Source organism: Nuphar pumila, chromosome 1, assembly GCF_984573655.1.
Source record: "Nuphar pumila chromosome 1, dmNupPumi1.hap1.1, whole genome shotgun sequence".
NCBI classification, from domain to species: domain Eukaryota; kingdom Viridiplantae; phylum Streptophyta; class Magnoliopsida; order Nymphaeales; family Nymphaeaceae; genus Nuphar; species Nuphar pumila.
Window position 1 is genome coordinate 33,205,024 of NC_143249.1, and position 12,921 is coordinate 33,217,944.

The 12,921-nt window shown below is 38.0% G+C and overlaps 1 protein-coding gene across 1 annotated transcript; it reads right to left on the reverse strand.

Annotated features, from left to right (window-relative positions):
- Positions 1-10,247: 10,247 nt before the first annotated feature.
- Positions 10,248-12,148, reverse strand: LOC149848621 (uncharacterized). The gene has a single exon (XM_090011948.1). It carries the CDS (start codon positions 10,888-10,890, stop codon positions 10,288-10,290), a length of 603 nt encoding a protein of 200 aa, XP_089868074.1. The 5' UTR covers positions 10,891-12,148; the 3' UTR covers positions 10,248-10,287.
- Positions 12,149-12,921: the final 773 nt, after the last annotated feature.

A 12,921-nucleotide genomic window follows, 5' to 3' on the forward strand; every position in this document is an offset into this window, starting at 1 on the left:
CACCATTTTGAGGTGCAGCTCTAGGGAAGGCAAAGTTATGAGAAATACCATGCAAGTTACAAAAATTTTCAAAGAGTTCATTTTCAAATTCTCCTCCATGGTCACTACAGATTTTAACAATAGAACATGATTTTTCGTTTTGTAATTTTTTACATAAGATTTCAAACTGACAAAACGTGTCACTTTTGTTTTTCAAAAATATTACCCAAGTAAATCTTGAGTAATCATCTACAATGACAAAAACATATCTATTATGATTAAGGCTAGCTACCCTAGAAGGACCAAAAAGGTCCAGGTGGAGAAGCTCTAAAGGTCTTTTACTTGAGATGACATTTTTTGATTTGAAAGGAGATTTTGACAATTTTCCTAATTGACATGCATCACAAAAATAATCCTTTTTAAAAGATATGTTGGGTAACCCACGTACTAATTTATTTTTAGCTAGTTTGGACATGTATTTTGAATTGACATGGCCCATTCTCATGTGCCATAGATGTTGAGTGTCATTATTAGCTATAAGACAATGTTCTGTGATGTTTTCTAGGTATAGTTCGTATATATTATTCTTTCTTATACCTTTTAAGATGATGTTTTCATTTGTGTCAGCTATGAGGCATGCATCATGATTAAAGCTAACATTATAACCTGTGTCACACATTTGACTAATACTTAGTAGGTTATGTTTTAAGCCTTTAACAAGGAGAACGTCTTTGATAAGAGGTTTGTCTATGTTACCAATATTTCCAATACCAATTATCAAACCTTTGTTGTTATCTCCAAAGGTGACGGTCCCTCCTTCTTTATGATGAAGAACAGCAAAAAGGTCTGGATGTCCTGTCATGTGCTTTGAACATCCACTATCTAGTATCCATCTGTTCTTCTTTGGAGCCTGCAAAACATTAAGTAAATCTTCTTTTTGGTACCCAATCGGGTCCTTTTTTGTTAGACTTTGGAACCCATATCCATTTGGATTTGGGTTTGTCTATCTCTTTAGAGGAGTTAAAAAGATTATCAATATAATACTCCTTATTTGGTTCAGATGAACTTTTCACAAATGTGGTCTTTTGATTTATACAAGAAGGTTTTTTGAAATGAGAATAGCCAATCCCATTCTTGTAAAAGGAGACCTTCTGAGAGAATAAGAGTTTATCCAAGTTCTCTTTACCTTTAGTAAATTTGAAAACCGTTTTCATGAGGTTCTCAGTTTTACTTTTTAGCTCTGAAATTTCTACTTGCATATCTTTAGTTTTGGAGCTAGTAGAAGAAATTTCAGATATAAGCAAAAGATTTTTCTTTTTCAACTCAGAATTTTCACTGCTGAGTTTTTCATTCTCTTGAGAAAGCTCTAAATTTTCAGATTTTAAAGCTTTATTTTTGAAACTCAATTTTCTAGATTCTTCAAATAGTTCTTGAAAAGCATCTAGAAGTTCTTCAAAGGAAAAATCAGAGATTTCACTTACCGAACTTTCGTTTGCCATGAAGCACATATTTGCAGTTTCGGCTTCATCATCACTTGACTCTTCACTAGTGGATGGTTCTAAATCATCCCATTGAGCATGCAGAGCCTTTTTCTTGAAGAACCTCTTCTTTGGTTCCTCAGTCTTGGACTTTCTTTTGAGAAGGGGACAGTCACGTTTTAAGTGCCCTGGCTTATTACACTGAAAGCACATGGGATCTTCTTTAAGATCTTTTCTTTCCTTGTGCCTGTTTGGAAGCCGGTTCCTTCTCATGAAGCGCTGGAATTTTCTGGTAAGTAGCGCAATTTCTGATTCTTTATCTGAGTCTTCATTCTCAGATAGGGCTGGGAAAGCTAGAGTTTTCTTTACTGGTTGCTCTTCTTCCCTTCTTTCTTTCATGTGGACTTCATAGGCCATAAGATTGCCTATTAAGTCGTCCAATGTAAGCTTAGATAAATCTTGAGCTTCTTCAATAGCAGTGGTCTTTCTCTCCCAATCAGTTGTGAGAGATCTCAAGATTTTCTTCACCTTTTCAGTCTGGGAATATGTTACACCCAGAGATTTCAGATCGTTGGCGATGTTGGTGAATCTGGTAAACATCTCTGTGATGGGTTCATCTTTATTCATTTTGAACAACTCATATTTTCTAACAAGAGATGATATTTTGGCTTCTTTAACTTTGTTGGTTCCTTCATGAATCACCTCCAAAGAATGCCAAATGTCATATGCAGATTCACATATAGATATTCTGTTGAATTCATTTTGATCAATGGCACAATATAAGGCATTCATAGCCTTTGCATTTAAGTTTGCCATTTTCTTTCTTCATCAGACCATAAGTTATAGTCTGCGGATGGAGATGTGTATGGATGCTCAACAATTTTCCATACAGCAAAGTCTATGGATTTGAGAAAGATAGTCATTCTGCACTTCCAATATCCATAGTTGGAGCCATTGAAGAAGGGAGGACGAGATGCGTGTTGACCTTTAATATCACGAGCATAAGAGGTAGATGCCATTTATGCTGGAAGACTTGTTACGTCGAAACCAGCAAACATGCTCTGATACCAAATGAAATTCCACTAGAGGGGGGGTGAATAGTGAAATATGATTATGATCGATAAAATAAAATAATTAAGCAATAAGGCACAACACATAAAACACAAAAGTTATACTGGTTCGGTCAATATCCAGACCTACATCCAGTCCCCAAGCAAACCACTTGAGATTCCACTATAACATCCGAGTTACCGGATAAATAGTACAACACCCTCTTCCCAAGAGGTCTTCTTCTCTCAACAGAGAAGGGCAACACCCTTTTCCCAAGAGGTCTTCTTCTCTCAACAGAGAAGGGCAACACCCTCTTTCACAGAGGTCTACTTCTTTAAACAAAGAAGGAGTACAGTGAATAAACAGAGTTACAATACTTCCTATAGAACCTTCAGAATGATATGAATGCACGAATGAAGGATTCTAAGAATGTTCTGTTTGTCACTCAGAGGATACTCTTTGTCAAAGAGCTGGTCTTGACTTTTTCTCTTTTCTTTCTTTTTCTTTTTCTCTTTCTTTTTCAAGGCTCTCTTTTCAAATCACGAATAGAATATTTTTCTCTTTGTAAGCTCACACGTCTATTTCATTCCTCTTGTTTGAATAGTTTATGTGTGTGTGTTTATATAGCTTATAAAAAGTAGTCGTTACATTTTGAAATTGTAACTTTTTGAAATATGAAATGTTATGTCTTTTCAAAAATATCTTTTAGAGAAGATCGAGAATGCCTTTTTCCAGAAGAGTAAAATAGAGGGTACACTAGTCGTTGTAGTGTTTTAGGTAATATATATTTTATGTAAGAAAGTCTATTTCTTACAATAGTACATTTGAACGTTGGGTTATAGTTTTGTCTTTATTCTAATTAATGATTTGAGGTACATTAGTACTTCTTTACTTTAAATGAGTGTAAGTACTATGAGTGCTTTGAGATATTTATTTGTACATAGTCATGTCAAGTGTATTCTTTATGTAGTGTATTTTAAAGTCTCCAGAGAGAATGAGGACCCAAAAAGAAGGTCGACATTCTTTGGGAAGGATATTTAGAAGGGATTTGTTACAGAAGGCATTTAATGCTTTGTAGAGAGAATGATGACTTCAAGTAAGTCGACATTCTATGGTTATGAGAAAAAGGTAACTAGAGTCCTTAAAAATTTTAATTTATTTTTCTTATGTAGTCGATTTTATGTTTTTGTCTTTTTCCTACATTCCTTTTTCATGTTGTCTTGTAAGGTACAATGACAAAATGTCTTTTTCATAAAAGGTTGTAAGAAGGTACAATTATTATATGACAAAATATCTTTTTCATAAAAGGTTGTAAGAAGGTACAATTATTATATGACAAAATATCTTTTTCATAAAAGGTTGTAAGAAGGTACAATTATTATATGACAAAATATCTTTTTCATAAAAGGTTGTAAGAAGGTACACTTATTGGTTTTCAAAAAAGAAGCTTTTTGAAACTATCGTATACTTTTATGATATAGTATGTATGAATGAGTATGTAATATGCAAAATGCAAGTTCCTGAAGGTTCTGTTACATATGACTTTAAAGAGAAAAAAAATCTTCATCTTGAGGTAGCCGATTTCTTCATTTGAGCTTTAGGAAAGCATGACTCATCAAGCTTTTTCTTCAAGGAGTATGATTGCACCATAGTTGTACTTGAACAGAAAGTCTCCATCCTTATTGGGTGAGATATCCTTGCATCAAATACTCGTTAGATTTAAGGCAAAACATATTCAGTCATAATATAACATTATTTCAAGAGAACATATTATCATATCATACAAAATCAAATAAGACAGTGTATCATATTATGTGACATCAAAACTGAATTTCTCAACACGGATGACGACAGAGGCACCTTTGATAGTAAGCTGTCAGTGGTGCCTCTGCTACTGTTCATCCATGCAATGAACGAGTATAGTGTTCTGCTGTATTTTCAGCCATCGATTGTGTTTTCTCTGGATGGCCATCGTCCAGAGCACCAATGGCTGTGAATTTTTTTTAGAGACCCATCTAGGAAGCAGATAGTCGATCCATGGTGGTGTCGATTCTATTCATCTCAAAGATGAACAACATCAGAGGGACCTCTGGTAGCTTACCTCTCTCTCTCTAGAGAGAAAACCTGTCTAAAATGTCAGATTCTTTTGGGTAGTTTCGAAACTCATGTGGACTGGTCTCTTAAATTCGGGCTGTTCATGGGTTGGGTTTGTATGGGTATCCAAGTCCGAGTTTTGTGTGCCACCCTTAACAAAAATGCAGATCGGGTTTGAGTTACGATTTTTGCAGAATATTCAACTTGACCGGAATGTTTTTATGTATTTTAAGTAGAAGGAAATTATATGGATCCTTACCCTTGGAATACAAATCTTTCAAAATCTCTTACAAGAGAGGTTGAAAGGGGAGAAAGTACAGAGTGCACATATGACTTCTCATGCAACCAAAGTATGACCAAAGAAGAATGTATTTAAAAGAAATACTAAGAATGAGCCAACTGGGGATAAATCATCCAAAGACAAGCAATCCGACTCTGCCCCCATAAAGTGCTTCTTTTGCAAGAAGAATGCACACAAGAAGACAAATTGCATAAAGTACAAAAAGTGGTTGAAAAAAAGAGGTAATTTATTGTTTGTTTCTCATGAATGTAATTTATTACAAATTTCTAAAAATAGCTGGTGGATTGATTCTGACGCTACTGTTCATATTTTCAACTGTCTACAGTTGCTCATGAGCAGAAAGGAACCAACAATGCATGAGAAGAGCATCTATTCGGGAAACAAGATGCGTTCACATGTAAAGGGTGTTATAATCTACAAGATTACTCTAGATACAGGCGTAGTTTTAGATCTTCATGATATCTTTTATATTTTATCATATAGTAAAAACTTAATTTCAATTTTGAAATTGGATAAATTTGGATATCGTTTTAAATTTGTAAATTCTAACTTGTTCATTTATAGAAATTCAATTGAAATTGGTTCTGCATCAGTTTATGATGATTTGTATAGATTGAACGTGAAGATCCAAACTCATGAGTCCCTAACTTATAAATACACATTGGTTGAAAATAAACGTAGCTTGATAAATGATAAATCTTACATGCTTTGGTATCGAAGATTGGGTCATATCTTTGAAAAGAGACTCATAAATAAAGGGATCTTGAAATCTCTAGATTTTACCGATAATGACTCATGTATTGATTGCATAAAGGCTAAGCATACAAACACATATAAAGAGGGTGTCAAACACAGTAATGAGATATTAGAGATATTTACACAGATGTATGTGGACCTTTTACCCCGTGTTAAACATGTGAAAAATATTTTATCACCTTTATTGATGATTATTCACGGTATATGTATCTCTACTTGATTTTTGAAAAATCTGATATTTTTCAGATGTTTAAGGAATTTAAGAAAAAAGTAGAGAAACAAACCGATAAAGTTATTAAAATAGTCAGGTCTGATAAAGGTGGTAAATATTATGGTAGGTTTACTAAGATGAGGCTAAGGGAATGCCCATTAACGCGATTTCTCAAAGAGAAAGGCATTGTGTCTCAATATACCATGTATGGTAGTGCCCATCAGAATGGTGTAGCTGAAAGAAGAAATTGTACGCTTAAAGAAATGGTCAGAGCTATGCTAAAATATTCAACACTTTTCATGAATTTGTGGGGTGAAGCTTTAAGGATTGTTGTGCATATTTTGAATAAAGTGCCTACAAAATTTGTACTTAAAACTTCTTACGAGTTATGGACAGGTAGAAAACAATCTGTCTTATATGCACATATGGGATGTCTTGCAGAGGCTAAGTTGTATAACCCTCACATTAAAGCCTTTGATCCAAGAACAACCAGTGGATATTTAATTGGTTATCTAGAAAGATCAAAAGAGTACATGTTTTATTGCTCATCTCACTCACCGTAGATTGTTGCAACAGATAAGGCAAAATTCCTTATAGGTTTAGTAGGATTAAGTGCACTTCAAAACCTTGGTTTTGAAAAAGTACATGATCCAATTTTGTCACATGTTAATGAAAACACTGAAAGATATTGCATTATTATTTCTAATGATGATGTGGTTGATCATTCGGTTGTTAATGCACAAATCCAAAGTAAACCTATTATGGACAATGCGAAACAACATAAACAGGATGATCAAGTTCAATTTGAACTTGAAGAACGACCTGTTTGGAGATCCACAAGGATTAAGAGATCTACCATACATCCTGATTATGTGGTGTGCCTTCAGAAGCTGGGTGATTTCATACATATGGATGATGACCTGTTGACTTTTATGGAAGCTGTGGAAAACAAACAATTTACACACTAGATAGAAGCCATGAAAGAATAGAAAGTTAGACTCTATGGCAAAAAATCAAGTATAGGATCTTGTTGAGTTATCTAAGGGAGTGAAGCCCGTAGGGTGTAAATGGGTCTTTAAGACCAAAAAGGACTCCAAATATAACATAGAGAGACATAAAGCAAGATTGGTTGCTAAAGGATTCACCCAGATGAAGGCATTGACTATAATGAGACATTTTCACCTATCTCAACTAAAGAGTCAATAAGGATAATTTTGGCCCTCGTAGCTCATTATGACTTAGAGCTATACCAGATAGATGTGAAAACAGTGTTTCTCAACAGGGATCTGAATGAAGAGATATATATGAATCAACCTCTCGATTTCTCTGAAAATGATCGTCTGGTTTGTAAGCTCAACAAATTAATATATGAATTTAAATAGGCCTTTCGACAATGGTATATTAAATTTCTCAAGTCATTGTGACTTTCAGGTTTTACAGAAAATATTATTGATCAATGTATATACCTTAAGAAAAGTTAGAGTAAGTTCATTATATTGATGTTGTATGTGGATGACATTTTACTTGCAACCAACGATATAAAGTTGCTTTCAGAGACAAAATAGTTTCTTGCAACACATTTTGATATGAAAGATATGGGTGAGGCTGCTTATGTTCTTGCCATTGAGATCCGTCGAGACAGAGCAAAAGGTTTTCTAGGCCTCTCCCAGAGATCCTATATAGATAAGGTGTTAAAGTAATATGAGATGAAGAATTGTTCTTCTAGTTCAACACCCATATCAAAAGGTGACAAGCTGAGCCAAAGGATTGTCCACAAGACGATATTGACAAAGCACAGATGAGTGCTTATCCATATGCATCAGTTGTTGGCAGCTTGCAATACACACAGACATATTCTCGACCAGATAATTCTTTTGCAATAGGGGTGCTTGGCAGATTTCAGTCTAACCTAGGTATACCTTATTGGAAGGTTGCCAAGAAAGTCTTGCAGTACTTACAAGGGACAAAAGACTATATATTGATGTGTCATAAAGTTGATCACCTCGAGGTCATTGGCTACTCAGATGCGAACCTAGGAGGATGCCTTGATAGTAGAAAGTTTGCTACTGAGTACGTCTTCTTACTTGCTGGGGCGTGATCTCTTGAAGGAGTGGGAAACAGACGACCACTGTTGCTCACACCATGGAGGCAGAATTCATAGGATTGTACGAGACTACCTCGCAGGCTATATGGTTAAAAAAATTTATATCACAGTTAAGGGTGATTGATTTCATTGGGAAGTCATTGAAGGTCTACTGTGATAATGAAGTTGCGGTGTCCTTTTCGAACAACAACAAAAATACGTCATGTAAGCATATGAAATTGAAGTATTTTATTATTAAAAAAAGGACGAAGAATCATTTAGTGCATATTGTTAATATTGGTACCAAAGAGATGATCGTTGATCCTCTTACTAAAGGACTAGTACCGGGATTATATTCCGAACATGTAATGAGAATGAGCTTGTTAAACTTTTTTTTGACATATGCATATAAATAAAGTGATTGCTTTCAGTTCATGATTCTCATTATTTTTTTATTGTTAATCTTATAAGGATTAGAGATTCAACTAAGGACCTATAGAATAGAATAAAAAGGTCATTCTATTCATCAAGTTATTTCTATAAGGTTTTTCTGGTTAAGGGTTTATCGTCGGAACAAGTAGAAGAATGTTGGAATAAACCACCACGTTGGTAGTGGTTACTCACGATGTGGATAACGCTCCCCCACGGAAGGTGTTTCTTTCGTTAAACCCACACAGAATCAGGGAGAACAGTTGCACAAATTGTTCTCACTTTGTGCCTAAAAAGGAGTATCATAAGCGACCCCCTGATAATCGGCAAATACAGAGTAAAAAAATTAAATTTTCATATACAGGGAAATACGAGAGAGGGTTTAGAGCATTACCTCTCCATTCAAAGTATTTCCATCCGATCACAGGAATCAGTCATGATCACCGATTGCATCCGGCAGCCTGCACTTGTGGAGGGCCGCAGTCCGGCTGAGGAGAAACCACTCCTTGCTTTCATCAACCTCTGCTCCAGCCGACCTCCACCACCAGCAAAAGCACTTTTATGGCTTCCCCTGTTGATTTGTTGTTTTAACACAGTGTTTGCTTTGTTGTGTTTTCTCTGTCTCAGTGCAGGGCCACCACCATTAAGGGAAGGCGATCCCAGACAACCCCAACAAAAATTTCATATGATAAGTTATATATAACGCTATTTAGGTCCCATCCATTTCATTCCTGTGAAAGAGAATATGCCCTTTCATATTTACCTTTCATAAGAGGAAGGTGTGAAAGGATTTTCAAAAGAAACAAGTAGGGCTGGGAAATGAGATGAACCACTTGTGGATCGGCCCATGCTCAAACATGAACAACCACTGTTAGTCTCCTGCTCGAATAGGCTGATTTATTAATAATCAATATATTTTACATATGTTTTAAATTATAAAATAAAGATGGTCAAAGTGTTTGACCTACAAACTATAAGTTCAAAGTCCAAATCCTATTGCTTATAAGTAAGAAACAGTTATTTATGTAGCTTAGTAGGTTTAAGGTCTAAGTTTTATTGTTTTAAACTTAAAAAAAAAAAATTGTAAATGAGTTTGCTCGTGCTTGGATCGTTTAGCTCCGATTCTTCATGAGCTCAAAGCTCAGTTCAGCTAGATGTAAGAAATGAACCAACCTTGAACACCCTCTCTTCGGCTCGTTTACCAGCCTTAGAAGGAAGGAAAGTGAGAAATGCTGGGCCCACTTGAGCCAAAATGAACTTTTTCCCTGGAAAAAGTATTGGGTGTTTGTTTCACCCATGGTGGGAGAGAAGTGGCAGCGTGAAAGCTTAGTTGAGAGAAACCAGGCCTTGGAACAGATTAGAGTGGGCTGAGCCATGGGGTACATGACCAAAGAAATGCTTCCCCATTTTCTTTTTAACATAAAATTAGTACTGCATCGCACATCCACATGGTTGGCCTTTCGTAAAACGATGGATGTATAGATGAGACTGAAATCAAATTTCAGTTGAAAGAACAAGTAGAATAACGAAAGCTTATACACACTGCTGATGAAAACGATAAAGGAAATGAGTGACTGAATTTGAAGAAACCGCAGAAAAGAAGAATCAATTGTTTAGTTTTTTTTTTTGCCTATCAAAAGAGAGAGAGAGAGAGAGATTTTGTCAGCCTCATCATCTACCCCTTTCTCTTTCTACAACCCAGCATTTTCATTCTCTAAACTCTAGAGAGACCTCCCTTTGTTAGTCTCATCATCTACGAGTGCCCTCTTTCTTTCTACAACCCAGCTTTTTCACTCTTGAGAGAGAGAGAGACTACATCCCAGCCTTCCATTCCCCCCCCCCCCCACTCTCTCTCTCTCTCCAGTATCAATGTATAGACTACTACTAGTAAGATAGAAGGCTAAAACTAGAAACACACCAAACTGACCGTGGCAGAGACCATGAAGCCATACATGAAGACCAACAGCCCAAAGTAGAGTGCCCAGTTCCTCTTGAACTTGGCCATGTAGCTCTCGGGAGGCTCCTGGTAATGAACGGCCAGCTCCTCCTCCTCACACTCCTCCCCCCCATCGTCCCTCCTCTGCAGCAGCCTCAGCTTCTGGGTGGCGATTCCGAGGGTGAGCTTGTGGCACCTGCGCTGGTACTTGAAGCCGTTGATGCAGCGGAGGGTCTGGGCGACGGAAACGTAGAAGAGGAGGTGGCAGAGGGAGAGGAGGCCGACGGGAGCCCAGATGTGGCGGCAACGGAGACGGGACGACTGGGCGATGCCCGAGAGGAGGACGGCGAGGAAGATGAAGAAGAGCTGGAAGAGTCGCCACAGCTGCTTCTTCTGCAGGTCCACCGCCCGCTTCTTCTCCAGGGTCTTGTCGAAGTGGAGCTGGATGATGGCGTTGAGCGCCTGCAGGGTTGACTCCTTCGAGGCGGAGGCGCCGGCGCCCGTGGAGAAGGGAGCCCTGTGCGATGGTGGGCAGTACTCCTCCAGCTCTATGTCCCCCATCGCCATGTTCATGTGTGAGAGAGAGCTGATCTCTTTTGGGGAAGGAGAGATCTCTCTTTATTTTCACAGAGAGAGAGAGAGGTGAGCTCTCTTGTTTTTAGCAGAGGGGATTCATTGTGGATCAGGTGAGAGCGACCTCTGAAGGTAACCCGTCAAAAGGTCGCCATCATGCCATTCATCACTTCGATGAACGGCATCCATGATACTATGACTGACCTATGTTTTCAGCCGTTCATTTCGAAAACTCTAGATGCCGTTCATCTAAGACATCAACGGTTATAAAAAATCGTGGGTCCGTCTATGTGTTGTTCAACCATGATGCCGTTCTCTTTTTGAAAATTAAAAATTGAATATACAGTAGACTCTCGAAGAATATGACATACCCATTTAAAAAACACGATCCCAAAACTCAACCAAACTTGATCAAATATGCAAAAAGGAAAAAACTCTACACTAGGAAGTATTCAAATATGCAGTTTTGAAATCCAAAAGGGTAGTCAACATTTTCCCACAAAATATAATAATATAAAAAATACCACAAAAATGCTTTTACGTATTCATGACCTTAACACCAAGATAAAAATCCGATATTTTCAAATAACCCATATCTGCGATATACTCGGAACGGGTGTATATTTAAGAGAGAGAGACAGAGAGACCTCGTTTTGGGAGGTGTGAGTTGAAGACAGGGTCAGTCTGACGGGCTTTGAAGTTTGTCAGCGTCTGGGAAGTTGTGCCCATCCAATCTAGGCCGTTGAATCCATGGTGCAAATATGCTGTTAGGCACTGTGGATCTTGTGCGGACATCTGCACCGCACATTTACTCTTTTGTTTATTTGTTTCTGTACAGATTTAAGGGCCATCTGAAATTTGAATCCGATCAACAATGAGATCAGGAGATGTACGGCTCCACGGATGCCACGTGAAGATGGGGAGACAAGATTTGCCAATTCTGATCGACTCCGTTCGTGGAAGACTAGGCTCGGATTGGGACAGGTCCGAGTCAAATCAGTCCGAATGGGTCGGATTTAGGAGCTGTTCTGGATCCGAGCGTTTGCATCCCTAATTGGATCATGAGAAACCCTTGGATGTCTACAGGCCTGATCTAGGCATTATCAAGGCCGACCCAATGGAATGAAACAGCTTAAAATCCGACATCTACCGGTATTTGCATTCGGATGTGCTTTTCTATGAGGGTAAAATACCAAACTACATTGTTTGCCTTAGAGATGGCAGTGGACAGGAGGAAAATAAGCCCCCGCCCACCATGCGCCTCGTTTGAATAGGGATGGAGGACATGAAACGAGGATGAAGGTTAAAATCAAAACTCGTGCGGGATGGATAACAACATATATTTGATATCTCCAACCGGCTATATTTTGGGAAGAGCATTCCTGGACTCGTTGGGGGTGGTGGATCAGGTCTAACTCAGACTCGGTCGGACCCAGTCTGTGACTTGGGCAGGTTGCAATTTTGAGTAGACCGGGTCAAAGCTTGACCCATCCAGGACACAAACCCGTTGGGAGTTCTGGATGAACTAGGTGAGACTCAAACCTGATCCGGGACCTAAGCCCGTTGGGGTTTCGAGTAGACAGGGTATTACTACAAGAAATCTGTGGATTAGCGACGACCTCAATTCGTCGCTAAACAGTTTAGCGACGGACCAACATCGACTTAGCGACGGATAGCTTCCATCACAAAATTATAATTGCTAATTAACGGCAGAAACTATCTATCGCTAATTTGTGATGAATTAGCGAATGTCATGTTTCGTCGCAAGGCCGTCGTTAATAAATAGATATTTTGGTTTTGCAATAGATTAAAATCCATCGCTAATTCTGTCGCTATTGTATCAACGAACTTAACGACGAATTAAAATTCATCACGAAAACATTGGCCGATTCACATTTGTGACGGATTAATATTTGTCCCTAATCCGTCCACCACAACAAACCAGTGGATTAGCGACGACCTCATTCCGTCGCTAACCGGCTTAGCGACGGATTAGCGACGAAAAGGCGACGAATAGCTTAACTCGCGAAT